The sequence below is a fragment of the Lolium rigidum genome, chromosome 3, assembly GCF_022539505.1.
Source record: "Lolium rigidum isolate FL_2022 chromosome 3, APGP_CSIRO_Lrig_0.1, whole genome shotgun sequence".
Taxonomy (NCBI): domain Eukaryota; kingdom Viridiplantae; phylum Streptophyta; class Magnoliopsida; order Poales; family Poaceae; genus Lolium; species Lolium rigidum.
The window spans coordinates 11,488,123-11,505,281 of record NC_061510.1 but is presented as its reverse complement, the minus strand read 5'-3'; the positions used below and the strand labels follow the sequence as shown (position 1 = coordinate 11,505,281).

The window sequence follows — 17,159 nt, the reverse complement described above, 5'->3', positions numbered from 1 at the left end:
AACTACGGCGCAATACTTCGCCGCGGTGAAGGCGATCACCGATGAGCTTGCGACGGCGAGCCGCCCCATGGAAGAAGACGAGGTGGTGGAGTACCTCCTCGCCGGGCTTGACGACCCGTACAATCCCCTCTTCGCCGCCATCGGGGCAAACCCCGATCACAAGATCACCGTCGCCGAGCTCTACGCGCGAGATCAGCTCCTACGACAACCACATGAATCTCCTCCTCGGCGGCGTCGACAATGATCCGAAGTCCTCCGTCAACTCAGCCTGCACGCGGACGTGGCGGACGACGTGGCAGCCGTGGAAACTATCGCGGCGGCCGTGGCGGCGGTCGTGGCTATGCCCAAGGGCATGGCCAGGGACATCAACAAGGCGGCCGTGGAGGCGGTCGTCGTGGCGGCGGCAACAAAGGCAGCGGCAAGGACCGTGAAGTTGTTGTCTGCCAGATCTGTGGCAAATCGGGCCACCCTGCATATAGGTGCTGGCACCGATATTACGAAGATGAAGAGGAGGAAGAAGAAAGAGGTGCAAATGCCGCCTCCTACGGTGTGGATACCAACCGGTACTCGACACCGGGGCCACGGATCACATCACCGGTGAGCTCGAGAAGCTCACCATGAAAGAGAAGTACGGTGGCCGCGAGAAGATCCATGCGGCCAATGGGACAGGTATGGACATTAGTCATGTTGGTCATGCATTTGTTAACTCCCCATCCAAACAACTTCACCTTCGAAATGTTCTCCATGTTCCAAGTGCTACAAAAAATCTTGTTTCCATTCATCGCCTAACACTAGATAATAATGTCTATGTTGAATTTCATCCTTGGTACTTTTATGTGAAGGATCTGGAAACGAAGAAGGTACTTCTTAAGGGTAGATGCTACAGAGGCCTCTATCCGTTGGTGTCATCATCGTCATCAAGAAATAAACAAGTTCTTAGCGCCACCAAGCCTTCGACCTACACGGTGGCACGATCGATTAGGTCATCCTTCCTTCAAAATAGTTCATCGAATTCTTAGAAAATTTGAGCTTCCCCATTCAAAAGAATCTAGGTGTGAGTTTGTGTGTGATTCATGTCAAAGAGCAAAAAGTCATCAACTTCCCTATACAAGATCCACTAGTATGTCTACTAAGCCACTAGAGTTAGTGTTCTCGGATGTTTGGGGACCCGCCTCCACTTCGTTGGTCGTTTTTCATACTATGTAAGCTTCATTGATGACTTTAGTAAATTTTCATGGATCTATCTCATCAAGAAAAAATCTGAAGTCTTTCAAGTCTTTCGAAATTTTCAAACTCTTGTTGAACGAAAATTTGATAGTAAAATCATTGCCATCCAAACAGATTGGGGAGGTGAATATGAAAAACTACACCCCTTTTTCACAAAAATGGGTATATCCCATCATGTGTCTTGCCCTCATGCCCATCAACAAAATGGGTCAGCCGAACGCAAGCATCGCCACATTGTCGAGGTGGGATTAGCACTACTCGCAAACGCATCAATGCCACTAAAATTCCGGGATGAAGCCTTTTTGACCGCCACATACTTAATCAACATGCTTCCATCGTCGGTCATTGACAATGAAATACCTATGACACGTCTCCTCCATGAATCTCCCGATTTTTCATCTCTACGTGTTTTCGGTTGTGCTCGTTGGCCCAACCTTCGACCATACAACAAGCGCAAGTTAGCATTCCGTTCCAAACAATGCGTCTTTCTTGGCTACAGTCATATGCACAAAGGTGTCAAATGCCTTGATGTGTCCACTGGCCGTGTCTATGTGTCCCGAGACGTTGTTTTTGATGAAACAGTATTTCCCTTTGCCAAGCTTCATCCCAATGTCTGGTGCTCTCCTTCGCGAGAAATTCTTCTCCTTCCTTCCTCCCTCAAAAATCCGTCGGAATTAGATCAAGGGGAGGAACAATGCATTGATCTAACACCTAATGCTCCTACCTGTTATTTTGCCTCATAATGTTCCCCGAGTGCGAGAGCTAGATGGAGAAGAAAATCCCATACAAAATGGTGGTCAAAATCAGCCAAACGGCGATGCCCCGGATGTGCCGCTACACGACATGCCCGGCGCGGAATTCAATACGGATACGCTCGAGATCTCGGAAGAATCACTCTCGGGATCCAGTTCTGCGTCGCCATCCGGTCGCGCGTCGAGAAGATGCTCGCGGGCCCAGCAGCAGCCAACGAACGGACGCCACATCACCTGGCTCCTCCGCGTCCGAAAGGGCGAGGCAGCTCTCCTGCTGCCACGTCCAGTGAAACAGGCCGACCAGCGACAACGCGTGGACCTCCTGCTGCCGCATCTGCTCGTGGGCTCCCGACCAGGTGGAGAACTGCCAAGCAAGGTGGGCCAATTGAAGCAGCTCCCGCGCGCGGGCAATCTTCACGCGACGCGGATCCTCGACAACGCCAGGGGACAGCCACAGCTCCTGGATCCTCTGCGCCAGGCTCATCTGTGGTACCTGTGCACCGCACCAGATCCACAACAGGAAACAGAAGGCCAAAAACTTACACCGATGGGACGGTTCGGTATGGTCTTTCCACTTTTTCTAATGAACCTGAAACCTTGCAAATGGCATTAGAAAATCCTGATTGGAAACATGCTATGAATGATGAGTACAAAGCATTAGTTGAAAATAAAACTTGGCACTTAGTTCCATACAAAAAGGGCATAAATTTGATAGATTGTAAATGGGTTTATAGAATTAAAAGAAAAGCTGATGGAACCATTGATAGGTATAAAGCTAGACTAGTAGCAAAAGGTTTTAAACAACGCTATGGCATAGATTATGAGGACACTTTTAGTCCAGTTGTTAAAGCTGCTACCATAAGACTTGTTCTAGCTGTTTCAGTTTCAAAAGGTTGGAGCTTAAGGCAACTAGATGTGAAGAACGCGTTTCTCCATGGTGTTCTGGAAGAAGAAGTATATATGAGACAGCCACCTGGTTATGAAGATCCACATGCACCTTATCATGTGTGCAAATTGGATAAATCTCTATATGGACTCAAGCAAGCACCTAGAGCATGGTTTGCAAAGCTGAGCTCAAAACTCCAAGAACTTGATTTTTCACCATCCAAAGCTGATACTTCATTGTTTATTTACAATAAGTCAGGTATCACCATTTTTGTGCTAGTATATGTTGATGATATAATTGTCACCAGTTCATCAACCCGAGCTATTTCTGCATTGCTTCAAGATTTGAGGAAGGCTTTTGCACTTAAGGATTTAGGTGATCTACATTATTTTTTGGGAATTGAAGTTAAGAAACTAAGAGATGGTATAACTCTAACCCAAGAAAAATATGCTATGGATTTGTTGACTAGAGTTGGTATGAAGGATTCGAAAATAGCACCAACGCCCTTATCTTCCTCGGAAAAATTATCGGCTATGGAGGGAGATCCGCTTGGTCCGAGATGATAGTACAAGATATAGGAGCATTGTTGGTGCTCTTCAATACTTAACTCTTACACGACCGAGATATTGCCTTTTCGAGTAAATAAGGTATGCCGGTATTTGCATTCACCTACCACTCGTGCATTGGACTCGCAGGTGAAAAGAATACTCGGGTATATCAAAGGTACTCGTAAGTCTTGGGTTAAGTTTTAAGAGATCCTCCTCTACATTAGTAAGTGCCTTCTCGGATGCTCGATTGGGCAGTGCTGTGTTGATGATAGAAGATCAACGGGAGGATTTGCGGTATTTTTGGACCTAATCTAATTTCTTGGAGTGCTAGAAAACAGCAACAGATCTCAAGGTCAAGTATCGAGGCTGAATACAAAGCATTAGCAAATGCTACGGCAGAGGTTATTTGGTTAGAATCATTATTGAAGGAACTTGGTGTTCATAGAAAGAAAATTTCATGTTTATGGTGTGACAACATGGGAGCCACATACCTCTCAGCCAATCCTGTTTTTCATGCAAGGACAAAACATATAGAAATAGATTTTCATTTTGTAAGGGAAAGAGTAGCAAAGAAATTGCTCGAAATCAGATTTATCCCTTCTCAAGACCAGGTGGCAGATGGATTCACAAAGGCTCTACCAACACGGCAGTTTGAAACTTTTAAATACAATCTCAACCTTAGGAAAGGTTGTGATCGAGGAGGGGTGTTAGAGATAGAATAGTTAGTTAGATAAAGCTAAGTTGTTTCTATCTTCATGTTCACGCCAAGCATCTGTAGATAAAGATGTTGTGCGGTTTTCCTCTCTCTATCTGTTGTAACAACAACCCTGTAAATCTCGCCGATGTTGGCCTATATATTAACACGGAACCGAGCCGAGTCCAAGGCATCGTTAACCAAGAATTATCACACCAAACACTTTAAAGAAAGTATAGTCAGGTTGTTCATTCAAGAGGAGTTCAACGGGAGTCTTCATGTTTAGAACACGTGTGGGAGTACGGTTGATAAGAAAACATGCCGTGGTAAAAGCATCACTCCAAAATCGAAAGGGAACCGATGCATGGGCCAAAAGAGTAAGACCGGTTTCGACAATGTGACGATGCTTACGTTCTACGAGCCATTCCGTTGATGTGTATGTGGACATGCTAAACGGTGAGCGATCCCAAGCGACTCGGAAAAAGGAGTTGAGGTTGCGATACTCACCACCCCAATCCGACCGAACATGAACAATCTTATGCTTGAGGAGGCGTTCAACATGTTTTTGAAATCGAACAAAGATATCAAACACATCGGATTTTCTCTTGATAAGATAAAGCCAAGTAAAACGACTTGTAGGCATCAACGAGACCGATATAATAATTATGACCACTAACGAAGTTTGGGCAGGGCCCCATACATCCGTAAACACAAGCTCTAGAGGATATTTCACCTCCCGAGTAGACTCAGAAAAGGAAGTTGATGACTCTTCCCCTGCCGACAAGCATCACACACTTGCTACATCTTTATTAATAGGCATGCTAGGAAGCTCATGACGACGCAAAATATGGCGAACAATAGGAGTGGCAGGATGACCAAGGCGAGCATGCCACCGTGACGGCGAGACGCGAACTCCACCGAAAACGCGAGAGACGCCGGGATGCTCCGGACGATAGAGGCCCCGGCATAGACGCCCACTAAGAAGCACGTCCCTCGTGTCCCGATCCTTAATAAAAAGATCAAACGGGTGAAATTCACAAAACACATTATTGTCAAAAGTGAGTTTAGGAACCGAGAGTAGATTGCGCGTCACGGATGGTACTCGAAGAACATTACGAAGATGAAGGCTCCTATTTGCATGGCTAGTGAGAAGAGATGCTTGACCAATATGGGAGATGTGCATACCCTGCTCCGTTGGCGGTGTGGACCTTGTCGGAACCGTGGTAAGGCTCGGTGGTGTGGAGCTTCCCCATCTCGCTCGTCAGGTGCTCCGTTGCCCCAGAGTCCATGTACTAGTGCGGGTCGATGGAGTAGGACTGAGTATGTCCCTGGGGCTTCGGGGCCGGCGCGGGGCGATCAGCCATAGCCACTTGACGCGCGTGTGGAAATCCACCAGTAGCTGTCCTTTCCCGTTGGCTTTCAAGGAAAGGGCAGGGAGCTCTTCTTTGCTACCCTGTTTGAACAACAGACAGACATGAAAAACTGCTCTTGTTTGAAGTAAGATCAATATATGGATGTATACAGCTAACTCGGGCAATTGATCTACTGCATAAGATTAGACTAGACGCGAAAATAAGTTTTATGCTCCTAAACATCCAGGTAGCTAAATTTGACCTTCAAAATGAAGCATTGCAACGACATAAATTGTTGCATTTTACCTAACGAAGGTCCTATTTGAAAGAAATTGTTTTACAGCGTAATGCAAAGATACAAATTGATCTGAGGATAATTGTCTTGAGGAGCAAAACTAATTAGTTAGCATCTTTAAGAATTTTTTATCAGTTCTGTGTTATCTTTTTAGGCAATAACTACTATCCTACCTGACTCATTATAACTCAGAAAGTGAGATGTGCATAATACTAAGTAAATGAACAAGTATTTATTAATATACAAGGGTTGCATTGCATGGTGCACCTGAACAAGGAGCTCCATAGGATGCTTGCTTTCCTTCGTTGCGGAATCCACCCAGTTATCATCATAAGCATTCTCGAGGACAACAAGTGGACATGCCATGTCCCATCCACCACAATCGCACCCCCCACCATACCTCCATCTGTCTAGCAAGGGTGACGGGCTGGCATCATTATCGTTCGATAATCCATGCAGCCCACTCGGTGTCACCACTTTGATAGTACCAGTGGACGAACAATTATCGAGTTCTTTGGATTTGGCTTTATTAAATGGAATCTGGATGACAGTTGCTGCAATCTCCAAATGAGGATAAAGATCCTCTTCAGACCATGGGCGAGATGTTGATACCTCTGAATTATTTCTTGCATTGTGTTGGTGGTCAATCAGATTAATCTGCTGTGGATAGTCACCACAGATTGATTTATCAACGACACCGCAAGTTTTCGGCTGAGTGGTCTCTGTACATTGAGTCTTCTCCTCAGCAGCAAAACTTCGTCTTGCATGAGCAATATCATACAAAACAAACTCAGTGTTGACAGAATTATTCAGAGTGCCATCTTTAGCAACCTCAGAGCATAGATAGGATGATACATGCATCTGACCTACAGTTGGAGGTGAACATCTGCGTTCATCTTTGGAGCACCTTCCAGCTGTGCTTCCTCGTTTACCACCGCTATGAAAAGTGTAGATTCTGTTCAGCTCACTCCCACTTTCCCAAGACCTGGCAGAAATGGATTCTTCCGGGCCCTCAACGCAAAATTCATAAAAGGGAATACCATTCTTGGAATCAAATTTAAGAACTGCTTGAAGATGAGCAGGTGACAAAGCAGCCACCGTATGCTGGCTTTCTCCATTTGGCTGGCAACAAGATGCTTGGCTCCGTTCTGTCCTTGAGAAATCACTCAGCAACGACTTGCGGGGTACACCATTCTTCCTGCTAACCGCCACAGCAGTAGAGTTCATGACAGGACTTGATGGGCTTCTAACAGACTTGGACTTCATGATAGGGTTCAGCATCTTCTTGAAAGGACTTGACCGAGCTTTACCGCTGTTGTCTGTGGCATGTTGGACACATACCGATGGACTGATACCATCAGCAGCGACTGTCTTTGCTGACACGGGCTTAGGAGTATCAACTACTGGAACCCTCTCCCTGTCACCGTGGTCACTCTCACCAGGACATACACCAGCCTTCTGCCGACAATCTGCTTCGGCACCTCGGTCAGACTCTCTATCTAGCAAATGAGGAGCTGCGTTTCTGCAGGGGACTTGAGTGGGCTCTTCCTGAAGTGATATCTCCAAGAAACCATCATCACACGCATCATCATTCCTCAACAGGGTGCAGTCCATGCGTGGCCGGTCAAGCTTGAAATCCTCACCCGGAAGCTCACGGAACGACAAGTCCAGGAAGTCCTTGGACACTCGACGAACCCCACGAGTGTTATTATCCACTGAAGCCTTCGCTGGCTCCGACCTCCGACTCTGGTGTGAAAACAGGTACGCTCCCCCGCTAGTAGTCGGCTGGGAGGACGAGTCGACGATGTCAAAGGAGAGGAACTCATCCCCTCTAGGTGGCGCAGAATCTATCTTTCTCCTATCCTGCTGGATCCTCCTTATCCTGCTGATCTCGCTAGAGCTCTGGTACATGGAGCCGCGCTTGGCCACAGCGATCTCCTCCTCTGCATTCGTGAGGCGGCGTCTTGTCGGCAGGCTCTTGCAGTGGAAATTCGGGATGTGGCTCAAGCGAGCCTCCCCCAAGCTGCCATCTGAGCATTTCAGATGAGGGTGTCTTCTGTCGCGGCTGTCGTTTTCTGTCGTGGTTTGCGGGACTTCAGGAACTGGTCGAAGTCTGGAATGTGACTGGCGCTTCAAGCCGGAATCCTGCCCCATGGATGCAACCTGAGCAGAAAGATGCAAGATTAGGCTCCACAAATAGGTTAGCTGTTTTTTTCCACTCATATTTCTAGTTTGTATAGGTCGTGTCGAATTGTGAATTAAATGTGATGTTACCCGGGAGAAATACGTACTACGAGTAATAAAATTTGAGAGCAAGAGCATCATATGTACATCACATCCCAAAATTAGAATTTGAAGAAGAACCCCCAACCCCATGAACAAGCATAAAAGACAAAGATGACACTCATGAACAATAGTACAAAAAATAAATAAAAAATTGGAGAGCGAGAGCATCATATACATCACATCCCCTCTTGTGTGTGTCTCAAAAGGCAAAAGCGAATAAGGTAGCACAAAAGATAAAGGTGGGGGAACAAAAGGGAGGAGCTCCAAATTCCAAACGCTTCCCATTACGCTTCAGATTCGCGAGGGGGGATGCGGGCAGTGCTCATTCAGCAGATCTCACGAAACAAAGCCAAGAACCGGACTGCCCGGACCAGACCCAACGCCAAGAAGAGCCAGGGCAGATTTGGGTGCGCGAACGAAACGGAAACGAATCCCTCGCTACCTGATTACTATCCCTGCAAGAACCGGTAGTGAACCCGAGATGAAGAAGCTACATTCCGCGGAGCAGAAGAGAAAACGAGAGCGCGTGGAAAGACCAAGCGTCCGCACCCCACGTACAGCCAGCACTATCCCCCAAATCTGGTAGACGCTCGCGGCAGTTGAAGAAGAAGGGGAGGAGAGGAGGCGCCATTGATTGATTACCTGGGCAAGCGGAAGCAGAGGTCGCCGCAGATCGGGGAGGAGGAGGAGGGAGAGACGGGTCCTCTCTTTCCCCTGGGGGAGCAAGGGGACATCGGAGTGTGGGGGTCGGTGCTCTCACCTCACTCACTCACTGCTCCTGGCGGCCGCTGCCTGCGCTGAGGTGAGCTAGCTTCTACCTATACTCTCTCTCTTGCTCTGCTTTTGGTTGTGACGAAAGCGAAGTGTGTAGACAGAGAGGATTAAGAAAATGGTTGATTAGCTTTGGGTTTTGTTTAGGTTGGCTGCACCTCAAGGGATCTCCTCCTCCCGCTGCTACTGCTAATCGGAGACGACCGCGGCGGGCGGGCGGCCAAATGATGGCGACGATTAACTAGTGTTTTAGTGGTGGTATCCCTTGGGAGACGGGGCGGTTTAATTGGCCCAGGCGATTAGTCTACTCCCGGCTAGAGTGTTTGAACGCCAAATTAACCCTGCAATCTTCTTTCATTACTCACTCCATGAGTGTGTCGCGTCTGCTCAGTGGGTTGGGAAATCTACCACATTTTGGGCTAGAGTAACAGGTCAGTATCAACTTTACCATTTTTCCGAAAAACTACCGATTCAAAGGCACATCGTTACAAATCGCACTAATTCACATCTAAGAATATTTTGACTGCAGTCCTATCAGGTGGGTCCAGCTGTAAGAGCTGGCGTGGGTACCAACGTGGAGGATGAGCAGATTTGGAGGTAGGTCCGACTTGTCAGCCATCCATCTTATTTCCCATCTCCTTCCTCCCGTCTCCTTCCAACCTTATTGTGGCCTTCCTCCAGGTCGCCGCCCACCCTCCCCTTGCCCACCATCCTACGAACATGCCCCCCCCCCCGCGTGTCCACAGTCACCTCTGGGTGGTGGTGGTTTGCGTAGAGTGTGCCCATGTACCAGGTAGAGCGGCGACGGTGGCGCCTCTTGTTCCACCCAACTAAAAATCGCCCTCGGCGAGTTTGCTGCCATTGACAATGACAAACACCAAACCCACACATCTACCTCCCGTGACCGCGGCCGACCAGCCACGGCGCGCAACCATTCCCATTGAGCGGACCGGATCTCCCAACCACGACCTCCGGCGCGCCGTCAAATCCTCGAGCATATTGGATACCCCGGCACCGCCGACCCGGAATCCCACGGCCCCTCTTCCGCCTCTCGCCTAAGAACGCGTTGTTGGACCACATGTTCGCCCCATCAAGTCTAAGTCGTGGTTGAGATGCACAAGGAGACGCGGCATGGAATTCGCCGGAAGGAGGGCGTGCGGGGAGGCCGACCAGGGGGAGGCGAGCACGGGAGGCGCACGGGTGATGAGAGGCGACAGGCCAACCCACCGAGAGAAAAAGAAAAGAAAATACAAAGGGAAAAATATGGGGATGATGGTGGACCTCGTGTGGTAGTTTTGGTAGTTTTGTGTAATTTACTCTTGAAAAGTAGGAAAAATAGTTGTACTATAGGCGTGGCAGTGGCAGGAAGACGCGTTTATCCGGTGAGTTTCCGTGGTCACAGAGGTGGTCATATGGTACTGTTCTAGAATCTCGAGTAAGGGTTTTGGGTGCACCGTGCCCGTCGAATCTGCGGGACACGTACGTGCCAAGTACGTTAGCGATGCATTAATCTGTTCACGTATTGTTCCACGCATTGCATAGCATCGCACGGGTGGATCCATAGGCGAGCAGCGACCTCTCGTTTCATTTTGCTCGCGCATTGAATTGCTTGCTTTGTTTGCGGGCCCGTACTAGTACCTCGAGTTGATCAGATCCACCTTGGTGCCAATTGTACTACTTTCTCCGTTCCATAAAAATGTTTAATTTTTTTTTAAATTAAGATATATTTACTACTCCCTCCGTCCATAAATAGATGTCAAAGATTTATTTAAATTCGGATGTATCTATACACTAAATCGTGACTAGATACATTCAAATTTAGATAAACTTTTGGCATCTATTTATGGACAGAGATAGTACTAGATAGTGTTTAGATGTATCTAGATTTTAATAAAGTTGGGACACTTTTAATAGGTTGGAAGCAGTATTTGTTTTTATCCGTCATAGTCATATCGGATAGAAATGAAGCGGTATCCTCATTTTGTCTATTTGGGCTGGAGGCCAACCCAACGAATAGGCGTATCTTTTTTAAAACCATGATATATTAAAACGTAATATATATAGGTTGAATAAAGCAGAAAACCATATAAATATAGATAAACCAAAACGTAGATAAGTAGGGTTTATGCCGTTCCTGCCTAATTCTCACCAGCCATGTCGATGAAGACTACGGCTCTCACGATCGTGCCCATACTTGCATTGGCGTGGGCAAGGCTGTTCTGCTCCGTGCTAGCTCAGATTCACATAGCAGGAAAGCGAGGCCCTCCTACTTTGCCAAGTGCTATAGATGGCTCTAGCGATGGCCAACTTAAGGGCCTCGTCGCAGCTCGGCTCAGGTGGATGGGGGAAGCTCATCCTCCTTCTTCACGGCCACCTCCAACTCGCCGATCAACGGCTCCTGGTCCACAACACTGTCATCCTTGTCGTGCAAGAACTCGGCGTGGCACTGCGGGTCGAATTTCCACGACCCATAAGTGTCCCAAGCATAGGAGTTGGAGACGTACTCACAGTCGTTCCACGGGATCCGGCGGGGCCCTCCCACCGCCAACAGATCTCATCGAGTCACACTTGTCTTTCCCTTTGCATGGGTGGCACCGGTACCCTCCATGCTTCCACGTGCTAGCATGTGGGCAGATTACCGTCCGATGATGGCAGTATTGACCCCATCTCCCAGAGATGTCGTCGATGGGGACGTATTGTTGTTCCGCTGGGTGCATCGGTTACCACCACGAGAGAATAACTTCTTCTGAATCCCCCGATGGTGCGCCATGACCAAAGCTCGACGCTGCTTCTGGGCCTCCGGCGTAGCAAGGCTCGTCTTGGAGAAAGCTTGACAAAACTAGGCACTTGTATAAGCAGCGATCAGGAAATCGTCGACTCCAGAAGAAGCTACCGACCACAATCTTAAGGGATCGCCACCCCTGGAGAAGCTAGTACTGAGGTGGGCTGGAGAGAATCTCAACTCTAGCTAGACAGAGATGGAGGACACAAAACTCGGAATTTTCCCCATAGGGTTGTCTTGGGTAAGTTTCATCTGGCGGAGGAGAAACTTGGGATCACGGTCCGGTGAGTCTATTGGGGGGCAACGAGGAGGACAGGGAGGGGGGCGGCGGAATCGCCCTCGTTGGGTTGGGCGACGCTGGACTATCCATATGTTACTGTTTGATTTCATTTTCTCGTTCATGACACATTTTTGTTAAAAAGCAGTAGCCACCATTTTTGGTGAGCTCGTTATGTTGGCGACCACGATTAAGAAGCATTTTGGTCCCATAAATAATGGTGTGTGTTAAACACGACTTGGACCAAAGTAGACAGGTGGTGCTGCGAGACGGACGGAGCAGCGGACAGCAAGTGAAGACGGGCACATGACAGGCACGTGGTCCCACCCGGCAGGCCGGTGTGGGCGCGTGGGTCCACCGCCCAGCCGAGCCAGCAACTGCACACGCCTTAAATGCGGCCGCTCCGACCATGCTTTATTTAGTCTTTTTTCTTCCTTCTTCTTTTGCTTTGCTTTGCTTTGGCTTGTGCCCCGGCTCGCTAATCATCATTTTCGATTACTCTTATCTTAATCCTAATCTCACTTGCTCATCGATCAAGCAGCAGCAGACATGAGTAATGATGAAGCAAGTGAAGTGAAGTGGTGAGGTGGCAGACAGGAATGATCAGGGCGTTTACGTATGCCTCAATCAAGCCGCGCATCTGACCTCGCTTTGCCCCAGCATCAACCCAACTCTCCAATCATTCGGTCCAAGCTTCAGCTCCAGATGCATCCATCCCTCGCGCCGTACTGCTTTCTCACATTGCGGGCAACTTTTGTCTCGCGGTATGCGCGCGGCGTCATCGGAACGCAGTCAGTCATGTTTCTTTCTCCCTCAGTCACACACACTCGTTTTTCTTTTTCTTTCGACAAATCTGACTCTACACGAAACTAACTTCTCTTTCTGATATCTAGGTTCGGCCTCGTCGAGAATGAAGCCGAAATTATGCTCATGGGGGCCAAGCGCAAAGCGGCTGCAAAGCATACCGGCGCCATGTCACATGCCGAAGTGAGCTCAGCGCAAATGGCATTGGCGTCGAATTACTATCAGTGGTTTCGTGCCAGGTTTTCTCACTTTTGGCGTCGACTTGTACAGCTTCAGATCCATTTTCGATGACACCAAACATAGGGACTAGATTCCAGAATAGTTTTGCTAAAAGGCCACATAGAAAATTAGTTTTGTCTAAGGATAAGATTTGTCGGAAAAAAAACGGTGTACTTGTTTCGTACGGAAGGCCATCGAAATAGTCATTGGGCAATTGCTCACACCTATGAGACTGGTTCGATGGCTGCAGACTGCACTTACATCGTGATAGTAGGTAAGCTCGCTTTTGGAGAAGATGGATTTCTTCGTTGTTTTGGTGGTGCTTGATTCATCTGTTATAAAAAATAGATCACAGTAGCGGGATATTTATTTTCGGTAATTCTTATTTTTTTGTTGTTGTACGCATTTGTATTGTTATTAGGGCAATGTATTGTTTCACATGTTAGGTGTATTTGGTATCTTTTGCGATATTAATATATTATTTTTCTATAAAACTGAAGTTATTTTCAACACCTTCCCTCACGTCTAGGATGGTGGGTCTTTTTTTTTCTTAGATCTCGGAAAAGGTTTAGACGTGTATTGTTGGATTTTTTAGAGGCCGTAAACATTTTTTTAATACTAGGATTTGATCTCGGGACCTTATAAATCTGATACCATGTAGAATCGCATGGTCTAGGAAGTTCAACCAAAGACTGATTTGATGGATAAGACTAAACAATTATATTTAACACACACAACGAATGTGGAGAAATAAAAAGATATAAGATGATGATGCTATAGTCATTTTAAGTAGGTAGGTTATAGCTAGGTAGGAATATTTATAGTACTCCCTCCGTCCTAGAGTGTAAGGCATATTCCCAAAAACTATTTGTCCCATAACCTCCACCTCTAAGGCATAATTTTATTTAATGAGGGAGAGAAAGGGGTTGTATGCACCAATGAGAGACGAGAAAGAGAATGCATGCACCAATGAGGGAGAGAAAGGGGTTGCATGCACCAATGAGAGAAAAAATGAGACCCAACCAGCTAGTACATTGCCAAGATATTTAAAAATTGTGACTTGGTAGTACAAACTAGGACGAAGGGAGTAGTATTATTATACACAAAGGCTGATTACATTTGGGAGCAACACATGACGTGAGGGCATCTCCAACCGGGCGACCCATCCCGCGCCCGCGCGTCCGGATGGGTCCAGCCGGACAAAATCGCGGCCCAACGCGGGGACGCACCGCAAAAGCGGACGGGCGCCGCGTCCGGAACGACGCAAACCCGGCCCAAATCTGGGCCGGGTTTGCGTGGCCGCAGACGGCACGCGCCGTCCGCTCGCGTCCGCGCGTCGGTCGCCTCGTCTCCCTTGGGCCCACCGTCGGTGACCAGGGAGACTATTAAATGGGGACCGGAGGGGATCCGGCCATCCACTCCGGTCCCCACTCCACTCCCCGAGCAAAACCGCCGCCATGGCCCCGAAGCGACGGTTCGCTCCCGGAGCGAACGACGACGAGGCTAGCGAGCAGCCGCCGTCGTCCGCCGGCGTTGCGGCCGTCGGGAGGAAACCAGCCGCGGCCTCCACATCGGAGAGGCCGCCCGCGGCGGTGCGCCATTGCCGCAACCGCCGCCTCTCCTCCTCGAGCCGAAGCCGGAGTCCTCGGAGGAGGACCCGGACCTCCGCGCCGCCAAGATGATCTCGGCGGCGGAGGAGGAGGCGCAATGGCCGGACCTCCATGAGGCCATTCGCACCTCCGAGATGGAGGAGGCGGCCCGGCGAGGAGGTCGAGGAGGCGGAGGGCTGGGAGCTCTACGCCCGGGCCCGCCGGGCGCGACGGGAGGAGGGGGCGGCGGCGCGGCGGGAGGAGGCCGGGCGCCGCGCCGACGAGGAGCGCCGCGAGGAGCGGCGGCGGCGAGGAGCGGCGACGCCCGGGCGGCCGGCGCCGCGCCCGGCAGGAGAGGCGGCAGCGCCTCGGGGAGGAGGCGGCCGCTCCGTGCGCCGCCGCGGCCCTCGGGTGGCTCCGGACCCCCACTCGCCGTGGGAGGAGGCCCCGTGGTCTCCGTGGCCGGAGTCCCCGGCGCGGTCGAGCCACGACAGCGCCTCGCCGCCGCAGGGACGACGACGACGTCGCCGACGACGCCTCGTGGGGCTAGGCGGCGCACCGGCGGCCACCGCGCCGCCGACCAAACCCTAATAGAGGGTTTTTATATTAGTTTAAATGTAAAAGCCCATATAGGGGCTTCTTTTGTTAGTTTTATTTGCCCAAAATAGGGCTATGTACTAAATTTGCCCAAAATAGGGCGTATGTTAAATGAAATTTCGTTCAAATTAGCTTTTTTTTGTTTTCTTTTTTCTCCGGTTTATGCGATGCGTCCGCGCGTTGGGCGCAGCGCGCGACCCAAACGGACACGCGGACTCGAGGCGCTGTCCGCGTGTCCAGGCGGCGACCCAAACGGCCCAAAACGGACGGCCCAGCGCGTCCGTTTTGGTCGCCCGGTTGGAGATGCCCTGATGCCCTGTTTTCAGAACTTGTACAAGGAAGGATATATGGTGGGTTGGGTGACCGAACCTCCGTCCGCTTTGCCAAAAGTGGGCTAGGCTACTCTACTTCGGTCCATCCCTTGGGCTTGTGCCTTCGAAAGGCATCCTAGCTTGCAGACGCATTCATCCAGACAGCCAGCCAGCCAGGACAATCGTGCATCGTCAGCCAACTTGATACCGGAAATTGAGGCTCGATCACATATCTGCTACCTGCCCTATGTCATTTCCTCTACCCATCATCAAGCGAGAGCAGCAAGGGCATTCTTCTATTGTACTTCCTCATATTCATATTCTTCATACCCCGCGAGAAATAATGCACTGTTTCTAAATTGATTTCTAGGAATTCAAGTGAGAGCGGCAATGGCATTCTTCTATTGTACTTTCTCGACTCATTCTGTTGCTTTGCTACATTACTAAGAGCATCTCCATCGGACCATCGGCGAGCCCAATAACGCTTCCAGTAGTATTTTAGTGGCTGACGGTAAAATTAGGCTCACACCGGCACCCACAATAAATCCCAGCGTGGTTTCGAGCACAATAAAAACGCCGGCAACCCTGTGTCAGCCCCTACGCGTTGGGCACGAACCGGGCGTGTCGACGCCTCGCGCCACGTCGGATTCTAGGTGCGGGGCCGCCATGGCAGCGACTCAACGTCTGGCGCCATCTAAATGCGAAGCCTCGTATGCTATGGGACCGGTTCTCCGGTTCTCCACGTGCAGACGCCGCCGTAAATTGTGAGACAATAGGTTTGGGGGGAACCGGCTCAACCCTCTAGGGGTGGCCTATCACATATATATATAATGAGTGTGTTACAAAGGTACAATACGTACACATACACGGAAGCTATATACAGTCTAACACCCTCCCTCAATCTTAGCCACTTCCTAAAGAATCGAGAAGGGTAAGATTGCGCCTGCAAGCCTCAAACTGTGGAAGAGGCAATGGCTTGGTGAAGATGTTACGCAAGTTGATCCTTAGAAGAGATGAACCTGATCCGTAATTGCTTCCGTGACACACGTTCCCGTACAAAGTGATAGTCAACTTCGATGTGTTTCGTTCGGGCATGAAATACCGGATTTGCGTAAAGGTATGTAGCACCGATGTTATCACACCAAAGGATAGGAGGTCTGCGGTTGGGATATACCCAATTCCTCGAAGCAAAGATCGTACCCAAATGATCTCAGCAGTAGCATTGGCCACAGCCTTATACTCAGCTTCAGATCGCTACGTGACACAGTAGCTTGTTTCCGAGCACTCCGGGCGATCAAAGTAGAGCCAAAGAACACAGCATAGCCCCCCGTAGATCGCCTGTCATCCGGACTGCCAGCCCAGTCCGCATCAGAATACGCCGAAAGGACCCCATAGGGGTTCGGTCGGATATGCAGCCCATAAGACACAGTAAGTCTAACATAGCGCAATATGCGCTTGACAGCAGACCAATGAGTGTCGCGAGGGGCCTGTAAATACTCGACAAACTACGTTGACAAGCATAAGAGATATCTGGTCTCGTGATCGTCAAGTATCGAAGACCACCAACAATACTCCTTGTAGTCTGTCGCATCCGCAGAAGACAGAAGCTCACCATCAACAGCAGTAATCTTGTCAGTGGAAGACATGGGTGTAGAAGTCGTCTTACACTTAAGCATCCCAGCCCGCTGCAACAAGTCCAAGCAGTACTTCTTTTGTGTCATGACAAGTCCAGCATCACGAGAAGCGACCTCCACTCCAAGAAAATAGTG

The 17,159-nt window shown here is 49.4% G+C and overlaps 1 protein-coding gene across 1 annotated transcript; it reads right to left on the bottom strand.

Moving 5' to 3' along the window:
- Positions 1 to 5,368: 5,368 nt before the first annotated feature.
- Positions 5,369 to 7,908, bottom strand: LOC124694315. Its single transcript, XM_047227313.1, has 2 exons — positions 6,022 to 7,908; positions 5,369 to 5,560 (listed from the first exon to the last, which is right to left on the bottom strand). The coding sequence occupies exons 1-2, from the start codon at positions 7,906 to 7,908 to the stop codon at positions 5,369 to 5,371; spliced, it is 2,079 nt and encodes a 692-aa protein (XP_047083269.1).
- Positions 7,909 to 17,159: the final 9,251 nt, after the last annotated feature.

Bases quoted from the DNA above. Each gene is read 5' to 3' on its own strand.
- LOC124694315 (XM_047227313.1), bottom strand. From the start codon at position 7,908: ATGGGGCAGGATTCCGGCTTGAAGCGCCAGTCACATTCCAGACTTCGA. The intron at 5,561-6,021 runs GTGCACCATGCA...TTGTTCAAACAG, and splicing joins CTATGGAGCTCCTTGTTCAG to GGTAGCAAAGAAGAGCTCCC.